Source organism: Schistocerca serialis, chromosome 1 (assembly GCF_023864345.2).
Source record: "Schistocerca serialis cubense isolate TAMUIC-IGC-003099 chromosome 1, iqSchSeri2.2, whole genome shotgun sequence".
Lineage (NCBI taxonomy): Eukaryota > Metazoa > Arthropoda > Insecta > Orthoptera > Acrididae > Schistocerca > Schistocerca serialis.
The window spans coordinates 988,772,463-988,799,736 of NC_064638.1; the positions used below are offsets into that span (position 1 = coordinate 988,772,463).

General features: G+C 44.0%; 1 protein-coding gene across 1 annotated transcript in view; it reads left to right on the forward strand.

The window, feature by feature from the left end:
- Window positions 1-27,274, forward strand: part of LOC126454081 (discoidin domain-containing receptor tyrosine kinase B-like) — a 425,916-nt gene that overhangs the window by 369,135 nt on the left and 29,507 nt on the right. Inside the window, exons 12-13 of the mRNA XM_050091131.1 lie at window positions 13,269-13,636; window positions 20,727-20,861. Of these exons, the coding sequence (XP_049947088.1) occupies window positions 13,269-13,636; window positions 20,727-20,861 (503 nt within the window). The remainder of the gene's footprint in view (window positions 1-13,268; window positions 13,637-20,726; window positions 20,862-27,274) is intronic.

Here is a 27,274-nt window from a genome sequence, read left to right on the forward strand (position 1 = left end):
TGGCAACAGCAGCTAACACACCAACTGCACCCGCTTCTCCTGTGACGGGCCTGTTACGGACCCGTTTGCGTGCTACGACCATACCTGTTGCATACAGTTGGCGGTAGATGTTTTGCAATGTGCGGCATGTCGGATGCTCTCTGTCCGGGTACCGTTCTGCATACACCCTGCAGGCTTCAGCTGCATTTCGTCGACACTCGCCATAGATGAGTATCATCTCCGCCTTTTCAGAGTTCGGATACACCATGGTCACAGTTCCTATAACACTACACTATCACAGACGTCTGGTGACACGGTGTACTACAGTCGGTCTGCGTGCGGAGACGAATGCAGAATAACAATAGCAGCATGCGCTACATGCGGACACTGCGACAGCTAGACCAAACCACAACAGTGCACTACAGCCACACTCGTAAACACGGTCGTCATCGTAAACATGTCCCTGCAGATGCTGCTCGCCGACCGTGGCCCATGTTTGTTACAACACGCAACTGAACGTCGGAGGTTTCAAGCGTCAACTTTAGGTTACAATATCACCGGATGCAATTAACATTTTACAATGCAACCAACGGCACTGATGTATTTGTTTATATGTTCAGATGTGCTACCAAAACTAACGTGGTTCCATTAAAAAAACCCTAGGTTTGTGATAAAAAACATACCTCCGTGCATTTTTGTATGGTTTGTATTAAACAATTACACTAGCCCCTCTCCTCACGTTTGGTCTGTGGAATCGGTTCGTCAGTTTTATGTGGTTTACGAAATATATCCAGCGGTATCGTTAGGTGACTCACCCTGTATATGCACAGCTTCATCGGATTTTTACTGTACTTTAAATTTCGCTCTCGATCTGACCCTACCTTCCGAATAGCCTTCGTAGTAGAACAATGGCGTGAAGAAATAGGCAAAACAATGTATCGCTAGTGGAACACTAATTGAAAGACTCTGCTGGTCGAAATGAAGACCGTTGTTGTTTAATATCAGATAAAATCTGATCTTACTTAAAGGGAAACCCTTATCCGTATTAATATTATTATCAGATAGTCGAATCTCAACAGATTCCTTTAGAGCACATTCCAAGTTGCAGGAAGCAGGAGCAATTATTTCTGTCTAGTATGCTTTTCACCAAATACATTGGAACGGCAAGCTTGGGCGAAGGTACTATCTTCGTCATCGATTTAAATACCGAATTAAAAAAATTTAAATTTGCAACGAAAGAGCCAAGTAAGTTTGTAGGGTAAGTTCCGATCATTTTGACACATGTCTTACCCGTAGGAGGAAGTCAAGAATTTAAGGTATTGCAATGCAGTGTTATTTTAACGTCAACGTATCAACAGGACAAATTGAAAATAAAGATGCCAAACATGATGCAAGATGTGACATTAAAAACGCACACAATAAGAATAAAGACGAAAGACTAGGTGGGGCTCTAAATAGATTCTTAAACTGTCTGACACTAAAACCGAGGCGAATAGATCTTCGTCTGACAAAAGCTCCGTCACACAATTTCATTAGAATGAGTCATAGGTCGTAAGTAAATAAGCCAGTAGGATTCAGGGAGCAGTGCTGAACGGTTGCAGTAGATTTGTGAGAATCAGAAATGACAGCATTATAAACGAACATCTATCTACATCTACATCTACATCTATACTCCGCGAGCCACCTTACGGTGTGTGGCGGAGGGTACTTATTGTACCACTATCTGATCCCCCCTTCCCTGTTCCATTCACGAATTGTGCGTGGGAAGAACGACTGCTTGTAAGTCTCCGTATTTGCTCTAATTTCTCGGATCTTTTCGTTGTGATCATTACGCGAGATATATGTGGGCGGTAGTAATATGTTGCCCATCTCTTCCCGGAATGTGCTCTCTCGTAATTTCGATAATAAACCTCTCCGTATTGCGTAACGCCTTTCTTGAAGTGTCCGCCACTGGAGCTTGTTCAGCATCTCCGTAACGCTCTCGCGCTGACTAAATGTCCCCATGACGAATCGCGCTGCTTTTCGCTGGATCATGTCTATCTCTTATATTAATCCAACCTGGTAAGGGTCCCATACTGATGAGCAATACTCAAGAATCGGACGAACAAGCGTTTTGTAAGCTACTTCTTTCGTCGATGAGTCACATTTTCTTAGAATTCTTCCTATGAATCTCAACCTGGCGCCTGCTTTTCCCACTATTTGTTTTATGTGATCATTCCACTTCAGATCGCTCCGGATAGTAACTCCTAAGTATTTTACGGTCGTTACCGCTTCCAATGATTTACCACCTATGGCATAATCGTACTGGAATGGATTTCTGCCCCTATGTATGCGCATTATATTACATTTATCTACGTTTAGGGAAAGCTGCCAGCTGTCGCACCATGTATTAATCCTCTGCAGGTCCTCCTGGAGTACGTACGAGTCTTCTGATGTTGCTACTTTCTTGTAGACAACCGTGTCATCTGCAAATAGCCTCACGGAGCTACCGATGTTGTCAACTAAGTCATTTATGTATATTGTAAACAATAAAAGTCCTATCACGCTTCCCTGCGGTACTCCCGAAATTACCTCTACATCTGCAGATTTTGAACCGTTAAGAATGACATGTTGTGTTCTTTCTTCTAGGAAATCCTGAATCCAATCACAAACCTGGTCCGATATTCCGTAAGCTCGTATTTTTTTCACTAAACGTAAGTGCGGAACCGTAACAAATGCCTTCCTGAAGTCCAGGAATACGGCATCAATCTGCTCGCCAGTGTCTACGGCACTGTGAATTTCTTGGGCAAATAGGGCGAGCTGAGTTTCACATGATCTCTGTTTGCGGAATCCATGTTGGTTATGATGAAGGAGATTTGTATTATCTAAGAACGTCATAATACGAGAACACAAAACATGTTCCATTATTCTACAACAGATTGACGTAAGCGAAATAGGCCTATAATTATTCGCATCTGATTTATGACCCTTCTTGAAAATGGGAACGACCTGCGCTTTCTTCCAGTCGCTAGGTACTTTACGTTCTTCCAGCGATCTACGATAAATTGCTGATAGAAAGGGGGCAAGTTCTTTAGCATAATCACTGTAGAATCTTAAGGGTATCTCGTCTGGTCCGGATGCTTTTCCGCTACTAAGTGATAGCAGTTGTTTTTCAATTCCGATATCGTTTATTTCAATATTTTCCATTTTGGCGTCCGTGCGACGGCTGAAGTCAGGGACCGTGTTACGATTTTCCGCAGTGAAACAGTTTCGGAACACTGAATTCAGTATTTCTGCGTTTCTTCGGTCGTCCTCTGTTTCGGTGCCATCGTGGTCAACGAGTGACTGAATAGGGGATTTAGATCCGCTTACCGATTTTACATATGACCAAAACTTTTTAGGGTTCTTGTTTAGATTGTTTGCCAATGTTTTATGTTCGAATTCGTTGAATGCTTCTCTCATTGCTCTCTTTACGCTCTTTTTCGCTTCGTTCAGCTTTTCCTTATCAGCTATGATTCGACTACTCTTAAACCTATGATGAAGCTTTCTTTGTTTCCGTAGTACCTTTCGTACATGATTGTTATACCACGGTGGATCTTTCCCCTCGCTTTGGACCTTAGTCGGTACGAACTTATCTAAGGCGTACTGGACGATGTTTCTGAATTTTTTCCATTTTTGTTCCACATCCTCTTCCTCAGAAATGAACGTTTGATGGTGGTCACTCAGATATTCTGCGATTTGTGCCCTATCACTCTTGTTAAGCAAATATATTTTCCTTCCTTTCTTGGCATTTCTTATTACACTTGTAGTCATTGATGCAACCACTGACTTATGATCACTGATACCCTCTTCTACATTCACGGAGTCGAAAAGTTCCGGTCTATTTGTTGCTATGAGGTCTAAAACGTTAGCTTCACGAGTTGGTTCTCTAACTATCTGCTCGAAGTAATTCTCGGACAAGGCAGTCAGGATAATGTCACAAGAGTCTCTGTCCCTGGCTCCAGTTCTGATTGTGTGACTATCCCATTCTGTACCTGGTAGATTGAAGTCTCCCCCTATTACAATAGTATGATCACGAAACTTCTTCACGACGTTCTGCAGGTTCTCTCCGAGGCGCTCAACTACTACGGTTGCTGATGCAGGTGGTCTATAGAAGCATCCGACTATCATATCTGACCCACCTTTGATACTTAACTTAACCCAGATTATTTCACATTCGCATTCGCTAATAACTTCACTGGATATTATTGAATTCTTTACTGCTATAAATACTCCTCCACCATTGGCGTTTATCCTATCCTTGCGGTATATATTCCATTCTGTGTCTAGGATTTCGTTACTGTTCACTTCCGGTTTTAACCAACTTTCCGTTTCTAATACTATATGCGCACTATTTCCTTCAATAAGAGATACTAATTCAGGAACCTTGCCCTGGATACTCCTGCAGTTTACCAATATTACGTTAACTTTTCCTGTTTTTGGTCTCTGAGGACGGACGTTCTTTATCAACGATGATAATGTCCTCTCTGGTAAGCCGTCAGGTATTTTATCGTTTCGCCCAAGGGGGGGTCCCTCTAACCTAAAAAACCCCCGTGTGCACGCCACACGTACTCTGCTACCCTAGTAGCTGCTTCCGGTGTGTAGTGCACGCCTGACCTGTCTAGGGGGGCCCTACAGTTCTCCACCCAATAACGGAGGTCGATGAATTTGCAACCATTATAGTCGCAGAGTCGTCTGAGCCTCTGGTTTAGACCCTCCACACGGCTCCAAACCAGAGGACCGCGATCGACTCTGGGCACTATGCTGCAGATATTAAGCTCAGCTTGCACTCCGCGTGCGATGCTGGTTGTCTTCACCAAATCAGCCAGCCGCCGGAAGGAACCAAGGATGGCCTCAGAACCCAAGCGGCAGGCGTCATTCGTTCCGACATGTGCTACTATCTGCAGCCGGTCACACCCAGTGCGTTCAATAGCTGCCGGAAGGGCCTCCTCCACATTACGGACGAGACCCCCCGGCAAGCACACCGAGTGCACATTGGCATTCTTCCCCGACCTACCCGCTATTTTCCTGAGGGGCTCCATAACCCGCCTAACGTTGGAGCTCCCTATAACTAATAGGCCCGCCCTCTGTGACTGTCGGGACCTTGCCGGAGAATCGGCCACTGGCCCAACAGGCGAGGCATCCTGTGGTGGCTCGGAAACGATGTCATCACCACTAGGAAGCACCCCGTACCTGTTGGAAAAGGGTAAGGCAGCTGCCACGTGGCCAGATCCCACCTTCGCCTTTCGGCCAGGCACGCGCGAGCCCACCACTGTCCGCCATTCACCCTGGAGTGATGGCTGACCGGTAAGATACTCACTGCCGGAAGACGCAGCGACATCAGGGGTTCCATGTGATTCCAAGGCCACCGAAGTAGGCATAGGTCTCACCACAGTTGCCCCAACGCCACTACAAGCCGACGCCTGCGCCCCGATCTCGATGAGCCTAACAGACAAAGCCTCCACCTGCCCCCGAAGAGTGGCCAATTCTCCTTGCGTCCGCTCACAACAACCACAGTCCCTACACATGACTATGTTTACCCTACTCTATACGGTGACAAATTCCCAAGATAATCTTCTGATGGGCTACTCTGATAATCAAGAAACACTCACTGAAATACGAGACGCGAAAACTACGCTAGGTTTTCCCAGAAAAACTATTTAAAAGCTAAGCGCAGCAAATAAGTACAAAAACGTTTTATACAAACAGTACTCGCTGCTGCTGGTGCTCTCGCTCTGGTTGTCACAAGACAACTGCTGATTCAAGTGACTAGTGGCTAACGGCCGCGAAACAAACAAAAGACGGTTTTAGGGCGCTTTCTGTTCTAAACGATCAAGAAAACACTAAGAAATCTAACACGAAAACTACGTAAAGTTTTATCAAGAACTGTTAGTTACTATGCAGAGCAGATAAACACAAATAGAATCCCTTCCTTAGTGGAAGGTCGTAAACAAAATGCAAAATAAACGCTTTATACAAACAGTACTCGCTGCTGCTGGTGCTCTCGCTCTGGCTGTCACAAGACATCATTAGAATACTGAATGAACGAACATCTATTCATTAGAACATTGAATGAATTCATTTGCACAAAGAGTTGTGAAATTTTGTATTTCAGTTGAAAATTCAAGAATAAAAATTCAAGGATTTCTAAGGATGAAATGGATATGGTAAAGAACATGAAGTATAGAAGTAGTGTAGAAAAAAAGATGATGATATCTTCAACTGGTAAGGTATTGAAAACAAGAGCCAGCCGCTGTGGCTGGTTCTCTAAATTTGGTCAGTAATATTCCCTGAAAAGAACTTCCCCTTCTCTCCAAGGATTCCCACTTCAGTTCCCAAAGCACCTCCGTGACACTTGCATGTTGTTAGAACCGATCGGTAACAAATGTAGCAACCCACCTCTGAATTACTTCGAAGTTTTCCTTTAATCCGACCTGGTACGGATCCCAAAGAATGCAGAAGTACTCTAGAGTTTGTCGCACTATCGTCCTATTAGCACCCCCTTTACAGATGAACAGTATATATCGAAAAATCCTACAGATTTCAAAAGGGCGATGGAATGGTGACACTGTAATTTAATTTTGTGATCAGTTGAGGTACTTATGTTCTATTGTTTATTATAAATCGTCACCCAAGGCGTCCGCAGCTCGTGGTCGAGTGGCTGACGTTGCTGCCTCTGGATCACGGGATTCCAAGTTCGATTCCCGACCGGGTTGGGGATTTTCTCTGCCCGGGGATGGGTGTTTGTGTTGTCCTCCTCCTCCTCCTCCTCCTCTTCCTCATCACCATTCGTGACTGTGGCTAGATTGGACGGTGTAAAAATTGGACTGTGAAGAAACTGGGAATTTACGCGAGCACTGATGACCACGCAGTTGAGCGCTCCACAAACCAAACATCATCATCATCGTCACAAAAGACGAGTGCAGTACTTGCATTGAAATATGACTGCCAAAATTTGAGTTCTCCAAATAATACGTGCACGAAAGGTGCCTTCCTCCTACTGCTAATCATTCCAAGGTTTATTGATTACATTGTGACATACACACGCCGGAGCCAACTGCAGATACTGTCAATCTCTTTACAGCTTCGTTGTGTTGTCCGCCAGCGCTGCTATCAGCAGCCTCTGTATCAGTTACATTGCCTGTGTATCCCGAAAAGCTACGTGATTCAAACTTTACATCATGCTCCAATTGGAGTTGCAAATTGAAATGAGTACTTCTCACACCAAATCCTGTGAGCTAAAATCCCAGTATTCTCTCATTAGCAGTGGACAGAGTTTCTTTCTTAGTTCCTCCTGTCTCCCCTTGTGAAATTCACTTCTTCTTCTAGAGTCAGTCCTAGCCTCTCACGACCAGTCATCCAATGACAAGTGTCAGTTCTCAGTAATTTTCTAAAACTATAGCGTCAGATCAGGTTAGCCAAAGAAATTGCAAAATTTTTACCCTCACAGGCCTACAGATAAAGAAAGAAACTTGTTTTTGCTATATATATATATATATATATATATATATATATATATATATATATATATATATATATATATGTGTGTGTGTGTGTGTGTGTGTGTGTGTGTGTGTGTGTGTGTGTGTGTGTGTGCGGTTTCCCATTTATCTTATCCACCATAAATAACTTTGTCCAGATGCAAATTACAAAATTTTTCAATCAAATGTTCTTTAGCCGTCAGGGGACATCAATAAGTATGATCGCCTTCGTTCTAGCTTTGTGTTTTTACAAAGATGTGAACAGCGCTATGACTTTTTTAAATGGCACGTTGTATTTTCTAGTCGGTAATTCATTTCCTCTACTAAAGACCTACTCAAAAATGTTTCACAGTGTACAGTTTACTGAAACACCACTTTATTAATTACATAACACAGCATTGACTTTCAGCCCGGCATCACAAACTCGTCCACTTGCTGGAGTTGTCAGAAAACAAATGAAAACCAAGCAAAAACATAACACAAAATGGACTTTGCCTCTCCTGTACTACTGCCCAGGAGCAGAGCATTCAAATGTGCTCATAGTAGTGACCCTGGATACCGATACACTGGGGCACTCGTTGAATGAAAGAATTATTTACTGCTTCCAGTGTTGCCTGCTGAAGAGAATTACAAAAGAATGGCTCTGAGCACTATGGGACTTAACTTCCGACGTCATCAGTCCCCTAGAACTGAGAACTAATTAAACCTAACTAACCTAACGACATCACACACATCCATGCCCGAGGCAGGATTCGAACGTGCGACCGTAGAGGTCCCGCGGTTCCAGACTGGCGCGCCTAGAACCGCACGGCCACAAAGGCCGGCAGAGAATTACAAGCAAGCACGATACTTTCATTCATGTCCTCTGGAGATATTGGAATATCGTGATAGACAACGTCTTTAATGCACCCCCAAAGAAAAAAAAGCAGAGGATTTAAATCAGGAGACCTAGCAGGACAAGAACCTGTTCTTCTTCGACCAGTCCGTCTGGCTGGATACCTCGGTTCAGAACACGACGTGAACGCAAGGCATTATGTGCTGGACATCCATCGTGTTGATACTACATAAGCATTCTGGTTCTTAGCGGTACTTCATCCAGAAGAGGAGGAAGAATTCGTCTGAGGAAGCTGGCATACGCTCTGGCATCTAGACTACCATTAATGAAATAAGGGCTAATAATTGTAGTACCAAGCATCCCACACCAGTCGTTAACTCTCCATTGACGCTAATGTTCTACGTGTCTAAGGAAACGTGGGTTGTCGCTGGACCAATAATGCATGTTCCTGGTATTTACCTGTCCTTTGTTTGAGAAGGAACATTCATCGGTAAACAGGACATTGGAGAAGAAGTTCGGGTTGCCGAGGATTTGCTGCTGTGACACGATTCTGGAAGTCGTTCCCACGCAATTCTTGATGTAGGTGTACATGGTAAGGATGGAAACGGTGACGTGTAAGAATATGATGTACATTGGTTTTAGGAAAGCCAATCTCTTGTTCAAGTTGTCGTGTGCTCACATGTGGATTCATAGCAACAGAAGCGAGAACAGTAACTTCGCAGATTCGTCTGTAAGAGTGGTAGGCGACTGCGTTGTCGTGGGTTGAATCTTCCCGTTTTCTGCAGCGTCGAAACAAGACGAGAAAACGTCCGTCGAGAAGATGGGTTCTTGTCAGGATATCGGTCTCTGTACAGTTCTGCTGCCTGCGTAGCATTTCGCCTACCTTCAACAAGAACAATAAAAGAGACGTTATGTCGATGCAGTTTGTAGGAAGGACAGCCTTTACTGTATGCCTACCCTACACAACAGCATTTAAAAGGACTTAACTACTGTACTAAATGTACCCGTACATACGGAAATAGAATTGCAGTTACTGTTCTGTTAACTTACATTCCCCATAGGTGAGTAGCATTTCTACCTTGTCTTCGTTGGTGTACATTCCACTCACATAACTCTTCAAATGACGATGGTTGATGGAATGACGGGTGTGCATTCTACTTATGGTTACATTTGTCCTCTGTCAACGTCAGATGACGGACGGAGTGGCCGTGCGGTTCTGGGCGCTACACTCTGGAACCGAGCGACCGCTACGGTCGCAGGTTCGAATCCTGCCTCGGCCATGGATGTGTGTGATGTCCTTAGGTTAGTTAGGTTTAATTAGTTCTAAGTTCTAGGCGACTGATAACCTTAGAAGTTAAGTAGCATAGTGCTCGGAGCCATTTTTTCAACGTCAGATTCCCGGCGGGGTCAGGGATTTTCTCTGCCTCGTGATGACTGGGTGTTGTGTGATGTCCTTAGGTTAGTTAGATTTAAGTAGTTCTAAGTTCTAGGGGACTGATGACCATAGATGTTAAGTCCCATAGTGCTCAGAGCCTTTTGAACCATTTTGTCAACGTCAGCACGTGCATGTGTTCCATTACCCCGAGTACATGCATTAAGCGCTGGGAGCGTCAACGTCAATGTTGGGTTACGTAATCAATAACGTTGTGTTTCAGTGAATGGTACACTGTGATACATTTTTAATAGGTCTTTAGGAGAAGAAATGAATTACCTAATAAAAAATACAGGGTGCCATTTAAAAAAGTTATAGCACTGTTCATATCTTTCTAAAAAACAAAGCTACAATGAAGGCAATCATGCTGATTGACGTCCCCCTGTTCGCCGGCCTCTGTGGCTGAGCGGTTCTAGGCGCTTCAGTCCAGAACCGCGCTGCTGCTACGGTAGCAGATTCGAATCTTGCTTCGGGCATGGATGTGTGTGCTGTACTTATGGTATTTAGGTTTAAGTGGTTCTAAGTCTAGAGGACTGATGGCCTCAAATGTAAGGTCCTATAATGCTTAGAGCCATTTTGAACCGCCATGTTCTACTGAGCGCATAGAGCCATAATAACCCGTAACTTTCACAGATTCTGCATTGTGTCCACAGGTACTGCTCTCCTGTCGGCAGAATGGCGCCGGCTTCTCTGCATTCTCCATCCAAGTCTCATTGTTGCCCGCCATCCAGCACCTTTAATGTACTTTACAGCCTCCTCAATACAGAAAAACGCTTTGGGGAAAAACGATTGAGGAACGTGGGAGTGGCGGTCACCCTGTGCAGAATTCCAACGACTTCTCTGTGGCCGCCCAGATGGCCTTAACGTTATCTTTTTCCGCTTTTTGTCAGCTCGTCACGAGCGAACCGTCATCCTGTTCATTAGACACAAGACTCTTCGGCAAACGCTGTCCTCCCTGCGTTAAGTTAATTGTGGCTTTCGACTCACTTTGATCTGCTGTCTGTCTGTGAAACTGCCAGCCCAGCCAAACATAATTCTCAATAAATAAGATGCCTACAAGTACTTTATTTGCTGGCAATCACTATCCTGTAAACTTTTATAAAAATAAAGGAATACACTAATTTCAAATCAAATTAATTTGATTTACATATCAGTCTATATAATTTGCACATCGAATATCGACGATCAGAAAGTTGGCAGAATCGTCAATTTCGTTGTATTTCAGAGTTTCCCGCTTCACATGAGCGGTCACGTTAACCACTTTGGATAACTGTGAACTACTCCCAGCCAGACTCAAACCTCCATATGTCATCATTCCTGGGTCATAACCCCTAGCCGTACACACATTATGTAATTCCCATACAAGGGAAAGCGTAATTCCTGTACAAGGGAGAACATTTTAAGTAAAAGTCGCTTCCCAATATTGGCGGATGAATACAAAATTGCAGTGCCTGTAGTGTTAAGAAGAGCGCTGCAGTGTTCCTTCGGATCATGCATGCACGTCGGAAGTAACAGACACTATGGCAACTACAGCATTCCTGTGATACATAAAATATGTTCACAGTAACGAATATGAACAACCATCAGCTGTGTAAGGTTCAAAAGGCTCTGAGCACTATGGGACTTAACATATGAGGTCATCAGTCCCCTAGAACTTAGAACTACTTAAACCTAACTAACCTAAGGACATCACACACATCCATGCCCGAGGCAGGATTTGAACCTTCGACCGTAGCGGTCACGCGGTTCCAGACTGAAGTGCCTAGAACCGCACGGCCACACCGGCCGCCAGCTGTGTAAGGGAATGACAACAATTACAATTTGTGATGGAGTTGCTGTTCAGCAATTCCTTTTTGCGGTTGCTACCTTCTACAGTTCCTAGTATCATGCAAATTATGTCCTGCTGTCTTAACATTAGTTCTACCATTCTGTCCTTCTTCTTGTCAGTCTTTCGCACATGCTACTTTCTTCGCCGATTCTGCGCAGAACCTCCTCGTTCCTTATCTTAAAAGTTTACGTAATTTGTCAATATTCTTCTGTTACACCACATCTCAAACACTTCATGTCTATTTCATCCTGGTCTCCCAGCAATAGGAGGATGAAATTTCAATGTCTTGAACACCCACGTTACTCACTGTTACTCCGATTTTCCCACAGCCCATGGTTCACTACTATACAATGCTGTGCTCCAAACATACATTCTCATAAATTACTTCCTCAAACTAAAGCCTTTCTTGACCAGGAATGCCCCTTGTGCCAGTGTTAGTCTGCTTCTTACGTCCTACTTGCCTCATCCGTCGTGGGTTATTTTGCTGCCTAAATCACAAAAGCCTTAACTTCGTCTACTTCGTGATCACGAGTCCTCTTATTTAGCTTCTCACTGTTCTCATTTCTGCCACTTTCGTCGCCCTTCAATTTGCTCCCAGTCGATGTTCTGTACTAATTGGATTGTGCACTCCATTCAGTGGGTACCGTAATTTTTCTTAATTTTGACGGAGGACAGCAATGCCATTAGCGACTTTTATCTTTGATATCGTTTCACCCTGAGTTTTAATCCTAGTCCTGAACTTTTATTTAATTATCAGTAGATCTTTAGTTAAGCTGGCTTGGTGGCATATAAAGTCGTACAGCAGGTCAAGAATGGCTTTATTGATCACAAAAAATGAAATGAGCTTATGGCATCGTCGGCCGGGAGGCCCCATGTGGGGAAGTTCGGCGTCAAGTGCAAGTCTTATTTCAGTCGACGCCACATTGGGCGACTTGCGATCAGGTGATGAGAATGAAATGATGATAACACAACACCCATTCCCCGAGTGGAGAAAATCTCCAACTCCGCTGGCAATCGAACCCAGGTCGACTTGCCTGGGAGACGAGTACGTTACCACCCAGCTAAGCTGGCGGACTGTTGATCACAGAACATGCACAGCACGTTTCGGAATCATACCCATCTTCAGAAATCTAAGTGCAGAGGTAGCACACGGACAAGAACGATACCAGCTGTGTATGTAACATGAGATGACTACCTGTCTAGTCTGTCACCTTATGTCACATACACAAATAGAAATGCTCTTGTCCTTGAGCTATGTTTGCAGATGGATTTCTGATGTTGGAAATGTGTCATTCCGAAACTTTGTGATGAATAAAGTCATTCTTCTACTGGTGTATGGCCTTTTATGCGACCTAGACCGCTTGACTGCAGATCTACGGATATTTGCTAGAATAGACTGAACAATAGTGATCGAAGGCTATATCTCTGTCTTACGCCCCATCTCGCGTCATTTACACGGTGATAAATAATTAAGCTTTTCATTCAAATCAGCCTCGTATATCTGTCCCCTGACATGGCGTCGAAAATGTAGCCAGTGTTTGCCAATGTCGTAACACCGACATAGCAATAGCAGAATAAAACTTTGTACAGTATTAAGTGGAATCTGAAGTCTTTCAAAGGAAATAGCCTGACTGTAGTACAGTCTACCTGACACAGACAGTAACGCTAGTGTGTTGACGCCGGTGCGGCCGGCAGAGGACGTGGACGGCGGGCTGCTGGGCCTGGGGCTGGGCCAGACGCCGCTGCACGCTCTGCTGCCCGCGCAGATCGCCAGCGCCGCCGTCGCGCCTCTCGTGCCCGTCGTGGACCTGCCGCCGCCCCCGCCGCTGCCGCAGACAGCGCCGCTGCCGCCCCCGCCGCCGCCTGAGGAGGACGCGTCCGAGGCCAGCACGGGCGCGGCGTCAGCAGGGGCGGGCCGTCAGTTCCACAGCCTGCAGCCGCCCCAGCACCGCACCGCCACCACCGGCCGCGGGCGAACCTCCCCCCGGCCACCTGCCTCTACGGCACCTGCAGCCACTGTTGACCGCCGCCGCTGCCACACCGCCCCCAGGGAAAACAGGAGGGTGAGTACGTGCTGCTCGTGCTACCGTGTTTAATATATATATATATATATATATATATGTGTGTGTGTGTGTGTGTGTGTGTGTGTGTGTGTGTCACTTATAAACAACATGGGAAGTATTTTGTTTTATTGCTGTGTTATAAAGCCTACATTATGTGTTTGTTACGTGAGGTTGGGCACCAGGTTGAGGAAGCTTAAACAAAGTTTAAGAGACAAGAAACTTCTGATAAAACCGTAAGAGGCCGGCTGACAGACAAAAAGATTGATGAACAACAGCAGTATTATGGGATGGCCATCAGAAATAATATTGAGGATTTGTTGAAAACGTTGCAGGCAGTAAGGGCTACCGTCTTCCACAGGCTGTCAAACGATGAGAAACCAGTACACCACCTTGGCCCTCCTAGACCTGATTCATGGAGCAATTACCGCAATGCCGAGTACTCAAACATACAGCCATAAACATTCCATCCCAGCAGCAGTCATGGATATCATAAAACCTTTTTAAAGGGACCATGAAAATCCTGAAAGTGTCTGCATGGTCAGACTCAAAGTCACAATGAGTCTTTCAATAATCTTATATGGACTGGCTTACCAAAAAATGTTTTTGTTGGAATGAAGACACTAAAGTAGGAGGTCAGTGATGCAGTTATTGCTTTCAATGATGGCAACATTGGTAGGGTGAAAGTACTACAGTATATGGGAATTAATCCTGGAGCATCAGAGAACTTGAACGGATGGACAAGGTTCGCATTGATAAAGCAGAGTATGCAGCACATTTGACCACTAGGGAGTCTAGAAAGAAGAAAAATCTTGGAAAAAGGTCAAGAGGATGATATACAGTATCGAGTATGGTGCACGATGCTTCTGAGTGACTGAAAATAAAAAATTAAGCATATCTTGAGTTACAGCCTTTTGAGACTTAAGAAGCCGTTCCTGAAAATTTTCATTTTCCGTTGCATATTTCCCTAAATCTCAGAAACCACTTCGAGTAGAGTATTCAAATTTTCAGGGACTAATAACATACATGTCCCATGTCTACTGAACTAAAATAGGAACATAATGTTATGTATAATTAAAATTATTTAGGATACTGTACAAAAAAGTATACAAAATTTTACCCGTGTAGTTAAAAAATTGTATTCCCGAAAGCAGAACTGAAACGCAGATATTGTAGTTACTTAGACTCAGAACATACAGTTTAATGTCCTGCAAAATTTCGTGTCTATGGCTACAGTTGTTCCTGAAATACAGGCAAGCCATATCACCAAATTTAACATTGTCCGGATAGGGCGTTCCAACTCCCCTTAAATGTCGCCATAGTCATCATCTCCAGTGACCACATACTCTGACGTCAACACGTCGCTCTAACGAGTTGCCCCCACCCCGGTCGATCAAGTTCCTTTTTCTTTCAGTCTTCTGATGAATCCTGCAGGGACGAGATGTTTTCCAATTTACCCATCAAGACAGTATTCGTGTATGAAGGGAACATATTTCCTAAAGTAATAGTTCTGCAAAAAATTTAATGTTACACTTTCTAGCGCCCATGCCACATAATCACCCAAACGGATCTCCTAGCTACACATCGTGCTTATATTCAGTGATCGCCATTGTATCATGACTGTCGTTCAGTGTTTACACAGAGCAGCTGGAAATGTGTCAACAAGTCACTGCCGTCATCGTACTAGAGACAGCTGTAGACGGATACCACTATAGGAATAGATCAAGATTGGAATATACAGGGTGAGTCACCTAACATTACCGCTGGATATATTTCGTAAACCACATCAAATACTGACGAATCGATTCGACAGACCGAACGTGAGGAGAGGGGCTAGTGTAATTGGTTAATACAAACCATAAAAAAATGCACGGAAGTATGTTTTTTAACACAAACCTACGTTTTTTTAAATGGAACCCAGTTAGTTTTGTTAGCACATCTGAACAAACAAACAAATACGTAATCACTGCCGTTTGTTGCATTGTAAAATGTTAGCTATATCCGGAGATATTGTAACCTAAAGTTGACGCTTGAGTACCACTCCTCCGCTGTTCGATCGTGTGTATCGGAGATCACCGAATTACGTAGGGATCCAAAGGGAACGGTGATGGACCTTAGGTACAGAAGAGACTGGAACAGCGCATTACGTCCACATGCTAACATCTTTTTATTGGTCTTTTTCACTGACGCACATGTACATTACCATGAGGGGTGAGGTACACGTACATACGTGGTTACCGTTTTCAATTACGGAGTGGAATAGAGTGTGTCCCGACATGCCAGGCCAATAGATGTTCGATGTGCTGGCCATCATTTGCTGCACACAATTGCAATCTCTGGCGTAGTGAATGTCGTACACGCCGCAGTACATCTGGTGTAATGTCGCCGCAGGCTGCCACAATACGTTGTTTTATATCCTCTGGGGTTGTAGGCACATCACGGTACACATTCTCCTTTAACGTACCCCACAGAAAGAGGTCTAGGGGTGTAATATCAGGAGAACGGCCTGGCCAATTTATGCGTCCTCCACGTCCTATGAAACGCCCGTCGAACGTTCTAAGTTCTCGGCGACTGATGACCTCAGAAGTTAAGTCGCATAGTGCTCAGAGCCATTTTGAATAGCCAGAAGAACGCAGAAATCCACGAGGATGGTTTTTCTATACTACGTTGGTGGCGTGTCCTTTAAGATCGTCAGGCTGTTCGAGAAACATTAAATAGAATGTGTCTTCCGCCCTCCAGTGCGAGTTCAAACGATGCTGGGTTCTGCTAAAGACAACCTACGTGTAAGGAGACCAAGAATACATAAAATCCCTCTCCGACATGGACAACATACATTGGCCAAACTTGTCGCACAGTTAAAGATAGCTGAACTAAACACAGACACCACACCGGATTGGGTCATGCATAAAAGTCTGCTGTTGCTAAACACTGTCTTGCCACAGGACACAGCATGAACTGCGGAGAGATAAAGGTCCTTGCGTCCACCTCCACGTACTGGCACTCCATTGTTAAAGAAGGAATCGAAAAACATTTGAGCATCGACCTGATTAATGGAGACACGGGATTTCTACTTAGCAAGGCAAAGGAACTACCATTGGCGGCACTAAGACACAGTCGGCCGCAGGCAATCGAATCCGAGTCAACAGAGACGGGCAATCGGAGTCCACGTACTTAAACTGGGCGCCAACACTCTGCCCACTCGTGTACTTGAATGCGACTTGCGGCCGCACTTTTGACACGTCGCGCGTGCAGAGACCATGGCCCCTTTCCCCGGCGGGGCGCACTGGATGTCGTGGTGCTCTACGATTCGTTTCCGATGACGTTATAGTCACACCCCTTGGCGCCTGCGCATTTCTAGCGGGCCAGCCCATATATGGCCAGCCACTCCAGCCAGATGTCACCAGATGACAAGCAGCTGTCTCCTTGAAATACTATACAGCTTTCAAAATATTATCCGACGTGGCACCTGTGAACCAATGAAGAATTCACACAGTACTCCAAAGATTATGAAGACAGAAATTTGAGCGCTATCAAGTTCATTCACAAACAGTCGTACAACACTACGAAGAGAAGATAACCAATACGCTTATCTGTGTTCTTAAGTGAAACAATTTAGGTCAAATTTCTAATCAGTGAAAAACATCCAAAGCAATGTCCATTTGTAATGATCTCCTGCTCGAAGCTTCTGATAGCAAAACTTCTTAGCTGAATTATTTGCACAATTGCTGCATTGTGATTTTATCACCATACAGCTCATTTCGGTACGGCAAAACACTTAGCGCTTCATCGTTTATTACAATCTTCTCTCTTGATAAAATTGGAAGTAATCATCACCGCTAATGCCAAATGCGAATCACTTCATGGTAATTATCTACGTACTCTTTAAATTCATAGCTATGAAATTTCTGTGTTAATCATCTATGTACTTCTATATGATGATCGATGTAACAGTGACTTTTAACACATGTAAGGCAACTGACAAAGTGTTTCTTTACAAACGTAGGCAGTTGGAATAAAATGATTCTGAATTGTGAAACGATTGCTAACTTCTAATTGCCACACGTCAGCCACTGGTTCGATACTCTTCAACATCAAATAATTTATGTTCATGAGAAAGTCCAGTAAAGCCAGCGCTCTGATAGAGTATCCACGCTGATAGCCATTATAATCACAGCACAACGAGAGCGGCACGGAACTGATGTCAAATTGGCGTCAACTACACTACATGCTTCAGTACGTAAATAATTAGCTTCCAACATAACAACACAGAGAACATAGGATGATCCCCATCTACATTCCATGTACAGAGTGTTTCCAACTCTCTGCATCAGACGTCTAGGAATCATAGATCGTGTTATCAGGAGTAACCTTAGAGAGAGGTAAGACGTTCACCGATGCTTCCCGGCGATGCTAAGATTGCTTTAGTTGGCTCAAATGGCTCTGAGCACTATGGGACTTAACATCAGATGTCGTCAGTCCCCTAGAACTTAGAACTACTTAAACCTAACTAACCTAAGGACATCACACACATCCATGCCCGAGGCAGGATTTGAACCGGCGACCGTAGTGATAGCGCGGTTCCAGACTGAAGCGCCTAGAACCGCTCGGCCACATCGGCCGGCATTCCTTTAGTATTCGCCGACCCTGGGGCGACGGGATTTCACCGAATTACCAAGGTCTACTGGCTAGGTGTGGCACCTACCACAGCAAATTGATTGTGTGATTTTCAACAAAACTTAAGAGAAGTGTCTCTAAGCAGAGAAATATGTTTTAGAAATAAATTAGAAACATTTAATTGGCTCAGCCTGCCCCATTTCACACAGAGCAGAAGACTTAATTTTAGGCAACACACAGTGCAGTATGTTTACGCTCTGCCAGTTATCAGGGGCATAACGAATACAAAAGGATGACTAACGTCGCCAGGAAGTGTCAGCGAACACTTGTCTCCAACAAAAGGTGTTCTGCTTTACATGATGGAAAGATTTTAAAACATGCAGTATAAGGAAATGTTACAAGGCAAACTTCGCATTCGGTATTGCTTGTGACAAGATCGTATTATCCTTTGTGGAAGTAAGAGAAATACCCACAAAAACGTGATGGAATTCGAAAGTGGCAGGATCTTTGCCTATCGAGACCGCGTTTTATCGTTTCAAGGAGCTCGCGTTGTCGGGATGTTTAGACTGTTATGTGAATCTGAAATAGACAGGTTTGCAAAGGCCATAGTCAACGCCATTAATTGCTCCTCGTGACTAACGCTTGAGATGACAGACGGGTGGTTTGCGCGGCGGTGCAGTCTCGTACAGTCGTGTCACGTTCGTTAGGAAACGGATCTGTATTCAGCAAGACAAGTATACAAACGGACAGACAGTGCGACGACGTCTGCATTACCACAGATTGTCAGCAGGGCGCCCATTGCTGCAGCTGCCTCCGATGCGGCGATAAAGAGATGCACGTCTAGAGTGGTGCGCCTACAACAACGCAGAGAACAAGAGATGCGGCGTATCCTCTTTTACGCTTAGTGTTAGTCGGATGTATCGGTGTGTCGAGGTTCCGAAAAGAACTTACGTTGCCAGAGAACATTTATCATTGTCATACAAGCCCAGAACATGAAGCTATGGGGTGAGGCGTCGTGCCATTTGATACGTAACACCGTAACCTCTGGTTCTGATAGCCGCTAATTTTAACAGTGGGCGTTATATTTAAGTCCTGTTAAGTCCACTGACAACACGCTATCTTGGGGCTCTTCGAGACATTGTCATTCAACAAGATAATGCATGATGGCACAGTGCCCCTGCTTTCTTCAACTAAGTGATTGCAGAGGGGTTTCGACTACTGGCTTGTCCGTCACGTTCTTCAGATCTCCGACACATTGAAAATATCGGGTCACGCATTCAGCACAAACAGTGGTAATTCCCATCTACTTTTTATTTCTTTTGTGTTACGCATACCTTTCACGTACTTATTAGTCGATTACAATGTTATTGCATCTCCGAGTGAAGGCGCTTCAGTCGACTTATCGTGAGTCAGCGCATAATGGCGGTCAGGAGGGAAGCAAGGAAGGACCGTACAACTACAGTTATGCAATGAAAACTGCACTAACCTTGGTGGTTAGAGTCATGAAGGTGATGAACCCTCCCGCAATCCGTTCCAGTGTCGTCCATCGGCTCAGTATCCATATCATCATGGGCTTTATCTTCACTTACCAGAACAACTTTGATTACTATACTGCGTGTTGCCTCTACGATTAGCCCATCCCTGCGCCAACTTTAATTTTTAATTACTTTTAAACGATCGTTGGTTATCTGTTTCAGGTAGTTAATAGAAGGATTTTTTTGCAGTATTTTTGTTTCGTTGTATTCCAGATCAGTTCTATACGGTTCATTTCACTGCTGTATGGTGGGAGTCCAGACCAGTAGAGCCCTTAATCTTCGAAGCGGCATCTGCTTCAAAAGCAGGATTTTGCTTACAATAGCATACAGTTTAAAAAAGCTCATTTCTTCATTTCTTGTTAAGCTCGATTCAAAATTAATTTGTTCCGAATAAGCCATCCAGATATTCTCTTTCTGCGAGTTGAAGCGGAGAGGACTTATTTGTCTGAGTAATATGATACAGTGCATTATCAAGAACAGCAGTACTACAGTGGGTATGTTAGGAATCAGTTTTCACTCAAACCATTTGTGATAATTATTGCCGACAAGATTGTTTTCTGTAGCCTGATTTTTGCCCCTTTGCTTCCTGGGAAATTATATAAATTTAAAATTAAACTCTTTCTCAGCTGAATTTCCAATGTCCCAGTGGTATTGATGATTATGTGTAACATTGCCCTATACTATTGACCGTGTTACCTGCACCACTTGATAGTATACTCGTAATTGAACTGAAAGCATTGCCAATGCAATGCGCGTGCCTTAGTCACGACTGTACTTGTTCACTGTAACCTTACCGCGTGTTTCCTATAACGGCCACGCGAAGCCAGGTGCAGTAATATCGTCGTTAGCTAGTATAACGCGTTCCAGAATCCAGCATGTTGTCCTAGTTACCTTGAAGTCGGCTGTAGAGGCGATGCTTTAGCGAGATGTTTGCGTGCGCGCAGGCGCCGCCGGCGGTGACGTGGAACATCGCGCCCAGCATGGGCCGCCCCTACAAGTGCCGGGAGGCGGAGCTCACAGACATCCCGCGCCGCTGCCTCAGGGTCGTCGAGAAGGTCGGCTCCTGCCACGCCGGAGAGGTAAGTCTCCCTCCCTAGCGCTGTGCGCAAGCATCTAGTCAGAATGGCTGGTGTACAGAATGTAGTACACTAAAAAAAGGAGCAAGTTCTCTAAAATATTGCACTTATGTGGCGTCTGCATCACAGCACTTTTCACTTGCCTTGAGGAGGAGTTCGATTCTCAGAAACAGTGACGTGAGGGAGTTTCAATTTTTTAAAGTTTAACATTAGAGACGACGTTCTGTAGAGGGTGATTAATCAAAATTTTTGTGTGTCAGAGCCCGTCTAAGATGAAGATTAAAAAGGAAAAATTATCAATGCAGTCAGAGTCGCAAAACGTCTCCGCTCTACCATGTTCAAATTTCTCCTATGGTAAATAAACCTTCTACTTGCAAGAAAAGCTGATAGAACTTATTACAATTTCGTAGCTCTCGCTGTATAAATATAACAATCTTTGCTTTCCTTTATTACTATCCAGTTTACGAATAGTGTTTCGTAATTAATATCTGAAACATTTTACTATATTAAAATATAAGTACATATTAATTCCGCTCTCAGAAATCTGCATAAAAAATTTATGTCGCTCTGTATCTTTATTATTTTTGTTAATTTCGTATAGACATAATTCATCACCCACATACAGAAATAGTAAACGCAAGAACAAAGAAACAAAATTATATTAAACAGCTCAAGAATGGAACCATGTGGATTTATATAGAGTACAGTTTATTGTGATTGATTGTCAGTGTATTTATTATGATGTCTGCAAAAAATCTCACTTATAAATACAAAGAGGAAGTCGTTAACTAACGCCTTTTCCAAACAAGTGATTGAGGAGTCAGATTTGCTATGTCTGGAGGGTAGGTGTAGGTAATGATAGTGATATATTGATCAGTATAAGTATTTGCTGTTTATGTGAGGATATGACATTTATTTGAAGAAAACAATATTAAACTTTTGCTACTATTTTTACTAAAACTACGACTCAACGCGTTTTAATATTTAAACGAAAGATGATGTGTTAGTATTATGAAATTAAAGTCTTCGACTTTCGCTTGCCTGTCAGATGACAGTCATGGAGCTCCCTATCCCTAATGAAAATCTTGTAGGCTATCTCTTGAGCACGTTGTCTATTTCTCGTGACTTAGCAGTTTCACATATAGAAGATCTGGCTCTTCAACAATGAGATAGGGCGTGTCCTTGGAAACCATTGCAGCCACTTACGCGATTAAGAGAAAAACGCAGTAGTCGCTGCCGAGAAGCCATGGTGCCAGCACACACAACTTTCCACTCTTCCATTTATAACATATCTCAGCCGTTATATTACAACGATTTCTTATTCACCTTTCCCCATGAATTTAATAATCAACTAACTGCAAGTGGTGGTCATTTAGGGATGCAGATGATGACGGAATCGACTGAGAACAATGATTCTATGTTTTATTACGGATAACCAAGAATTATGAACACTTTTAACTACACACAGCTGAGCCACAATCTACATGGCACCATATGCTAACGATTGCATTCATGCTGGAACTTATACAATAATCGACCGCGGCGCATATAATCATTTTAAGAACTCATTAACAAAGAGGTTTAACAGGGCCGGCTAATGTAGTGCATCGACGTAACTCCCTGACTACTCCGCCGAGACTAGAACACTCGTGCTCGCGGCAACATTTACCCACCGCTGAAGAGTATTGTCTGCGATTACAGATTATTTCCCACACCTGACCTCTGCTAAGCCATAGGTAGCTATAATACACCACCTACGGTTTGGCGGAGCGGTAACTATGCAGTTTAAATTAATAACTTATTTCAATTATATTTCCGTTTGATCTTACCGTACCCTCGCATACACCCGATGGCTCGAACTTAGGAGGCACAGGAAAAGTACTTTCCCACATCACTTGGTTTTTATCTGTGTAAGTGATATGGCGGGGGGGGGGGGGGGGGAGCGTGAATCACTAAGTAATTTGTGTGAGGGCTTTTTGTGGCATTCTAATGTCACGTAGGCTCGTAGGATTTCGTAGGATGGAAAGGAAGCTCAAGCTTTGGTTGCGAAAGGATGAGGAAGGAAATCAGCGGAATCCTTTTCAAAGTAATAACCGGCAACAGCCCGTAGATATTTCTGACAACCAAGGAAAATCTAAACCTCTAATTGGGTGTAATAGTTTCTCGCGACACCTGGTCATTGTGGTGTGGCATCTTGTACAGTGCTTCTCAGGACTGACACGTTGTGAAGTTTCAGCCTATTGGTATCCAAAGAAGAAGTAGCGTTGAGTGTTCCACAAAGCACAACGCAAGGTTTAGCTTGAGTACCACTACTCAGATGAAACCACCTTATCCAGTTTCTTGTGACGTGCAAGAGAAGGATGACACAATTCTTCGTCAGCTTGCTCTCAATATAGCAGTTGGCTAGTAGGCTGTGCTACCGCAGATAACTCGCGAAAGCTTCGCAGGGCACGACATTATGCGAAGAGCCATATCACCACCCATACATAGAAAACAGAAAGAATCAACCCGTACTATAATGTCAGATAACAACAGTTATGTTGCAGTGCTATGTTCTTGTCCTGCGGAACACAGATACTGGACTCTGAAAAGTGAATAATGAACGCTAGCGGTATGACGATTTCTGGTAATATTGTACATGCTGGTAGGAAATGATGAAAAGCGGTCGAGACCACGGGTTCCTCTCATCAGTGAGTACTCGGTCTCCAATTATGGTACATATATGTCAGATTATTTTTCAAAGAAATAAATCTGATACCTGCTGCCGTCTCCAGCTGAAGTTATACGCAGGCATTTTCGTTAGATTACGTATGCCTACAATTATCTGTTTTCAGCTGCAGGACGCTCTTGACAACCGTACGCCGACCGTGAAAATGTATCTCAGAGATTGTATTAACACTTCACCTCAGAAAGGTGTTCCGAAGAGTGTCTTTGAAGAGTAATTATAGTAACGTCCATCCATCTCCGCCGAAGCAGCATAGCTTTTATAGAAACTGTCACAGCAGTTCGTTTCAGAACATCTGGTCTTAGTAAATCCTGAGACATGTTAATAATGTTGAGACGCCAGCTAAACCCGCTGAGCAGAACAGGTGATTAGGATTGTGGGAAGGGCCAAATAAGGTGTAGGTCACTTTCACTTCAAAATTGTAATTTATTGTAATTTAATAATACATTTACAACCAAAGCGGCACGTAGCCGAACTTTTACCTCTACAAGTTTGAAACTCCTAATATTTCACGGCTAAAGGCCTCCAAACAAGAAATCTTAAAAATCAACAAGGTATATTTCAAGTAACTAAAGACACGCAGCTACAATTACAAATAAAGTAATTAATATATATCTCACAGCTCGGCTGAGAGCATCAAGGAAAATGTGGATAGACAAACATAAACAAGATGCGACACATACGGCTGAAAGCCCAGAATAAAATTTTCACCATAACCTTTCGAATGCAGAAGGCCGCAATGTTTTTGCTTGGAGGGTAATTTTAAGAATAAAGTCTTAAGCGGCTGAAGGCCCACAACTCATTTTCCAAAATTCAAAACTACCATAAATCATTAAAGGCAGAATGCCGCAATGTTTAAGCTTGAAAGGTAATCTTAAGAATAATGTTTCAAGCGGCGGAAGGCCAACTATTAATTTTCCAATATTTAAAAAAAATATAACCATAAGCCTTAACTTTTAAGTAGCTGAAATCGCACTAAAGCAAGACACAATGGCAATAACCTTTCAGCAAATATCCACTTGCCGGAAATCAAATGTACTTATACGCGGGTGCAGACCTTTAATTTACACAAAACATAGTAAAACTAAGAAGTTTTTAAATCATTGGCTATGATAGATTATAAACAGACAGCTAAACACCTCTGAGGAAGACACTAAAGCCAACGGCATTCAGAAGCCTCCAGGGGGTCGGTCTGCCCTCGTTCACTTAGGTGAGACAGGTGGTGAGCACAACTACACTTGATCCGTCGGAACCCAACCAAGGGACAGCCACGGACTGACCGACAAACGGTACATGAGAAATCAAATACAAAATGTTGCGGACGCAATCATCCACAATGAAATATCTATATGTATAAATCTGTCAAAACTACACAACGTGTTGGACAGCGACAACAGGTGAGAAAAGGCACTGCCTGAAATTACGTTAGTGCCCAGGGCAGGTAACCGGAGCACTAACGGCCGCAAGTCAGAAAATTCCGCTGGGGCACTTGAATTGTAGTCAACTAATATAGTTAATTCCGCAGCATGGCAGACAAATTTCAGCAATACAAACACTCGGTGTTGCTCGCAGGAAAACCTCCCCAACAGCGAACCATCGAAACGAACCACATAACATGAATGGACGTGGTTTGGGTACTTCAGACACCACTCAACCTTGACGTTCTGGGTCGATGGGCCACGAAGCTCGTAGCTATCGGACAGCTCCAAACATGATCCGACACTGCGTAGAGGCCCCCAGCGGACTCACCCGACATCGCAGCACCAACCGACCGACTCCTCTCAAAATGCCGACAACATATAAAATAGTCGTCAGTGGAAATAACGCCAACTACACACATAATCTGACAAACACGTGCACGAAGATCTGAAAGATACCCAACAGTAACTAAGCACGCACGAAGACAAATCAGGAGTAGATGCACAGACACACAGCCGACTCACGAACGATCGGCGGGCCAAGACGCGTCGTTCGGTAGGACGACCGACCGACGATCCACCAACATCGTAGCCCGGCTCAAGTGATGCGTGGTGGCAAAGGTCGGGCGAGCGATGGCGATGCAGACCTCACTGCTCCAACCCTACTGCACCAGTGCCGCTTTGCAACTCCCCGACTGGCAGGTCCGGACTGTGCTCTACACGCGTTCCAACTGACTGGAAGACCCGAACTCGCGACCTGAACTGGTTTACGACAGACAACGACCAGGAAGTAATAGCAGTCGAGCAAAGATCCTACGAGAGGGAATATATCGATACGCGCTGCTAGCTTCGCTCACGGTCAGGCAAAGCAGCAACTCAGTGACAGTAGTAATTAAAATTAACGTAGTGAGGTGGAAGTACGTTAAAAACAGGGTGTAAAATACATGTTGGCGGGAACACAAGTCACGCACGGCTCAAATGTGATAAATAAAAATGCATCAAACAATATGGACAGTAGCACTCACGGAAGGCTGGCTCTGAGCACTATGCGACTTAACTTCTGAGGTCATCAGTCGCCTAGAACTTACAACTAATTAAACCTAACTAACCTAAGGACATCACACACATCCATGCCCGAGGCAGGATTCGAACCTGCGACCGTAGCGGTCGCTCGGTTCCAGACTGTAGGGCCTAGAAACGCACCACTCTCGGAAGTCCAGAATGATTGTGGACTCCTATCAGATATTAATTTCCTTTATTTATAAATAATAACAAATTCACAGGAGAAAATGTAAGTCAACCGCATAAAAGTGCATACTGGTCGCCTTGCAGTGCTGTAGATGCGGTAGACCTGGTTCGAGGAGTCCACATAAATGTCAACCGATGACATAATCCATCACAAAGATGTGATGTCTATGTGCCAGGCGTTCATATGGAATCCGCGCAGATCAAAAGGTACAACATAGAGATGTGATACACTGGCAAACAGCTATCGTCTTTAGACTTACCCAAGATCACTTTGAATGAAATCGTCCGATATGTTATGACCGCGCACTGCTTGACTTGTCTATAGGGACATGCTGTATCACTCTCGGACATGTATCATGGCGTAAGAACATTGGTCCTAAAACGTACGTAAACAACAGGGACTCGAGACGCCGTTGTTGTCAATGAAAACTACTTTCGAACTAGACAGGAACTGCTGCTGTCGATGAAGCCAAGTCCATCTTGCCAATTTCCAAGTGACTGCTGCGGAAGTAGCTACAAGCCCCAATGGATCTGTCGATTCGGCTGGCTCACATCAGAACAGGAACTTACATATCTTTAATGGACCAAACAATACAGGAAGTGGACAGCAGAGGACTAGAGGTATGTGGCGTCGGGTACACTGGCTGCCCAACGAGGAGTTTAGCTCGCAGTGCATGGAGCGTATAGTTCCACGTCGGTGATAGTTTTGCGATGCTCTGCGTGTGTTTCGTTACATGACGTCGCTCCATGCATTCAGGTTAAGGTGAGCCGGGATCAGGAAACTTGCTTGTAGGCTTCTGCGGCCACTGTCAGTTTGAATGATTGAATAAAATCTTTTTAGTTTTTAGGCTGTGCCATTATAAATCATTGAAACAGCTATATCACCATCGTTTCGCTCGTCTTTGTAGCGGTAATCTTCAGACAGATTAACTGTCAGGTTCTGTGGATGGTATTCCCTGTATACCGCCTTATTCGGTAGTCGGGGTAATAGCGATGTCGCTTTCTGGAATGACATTGGACAGTAA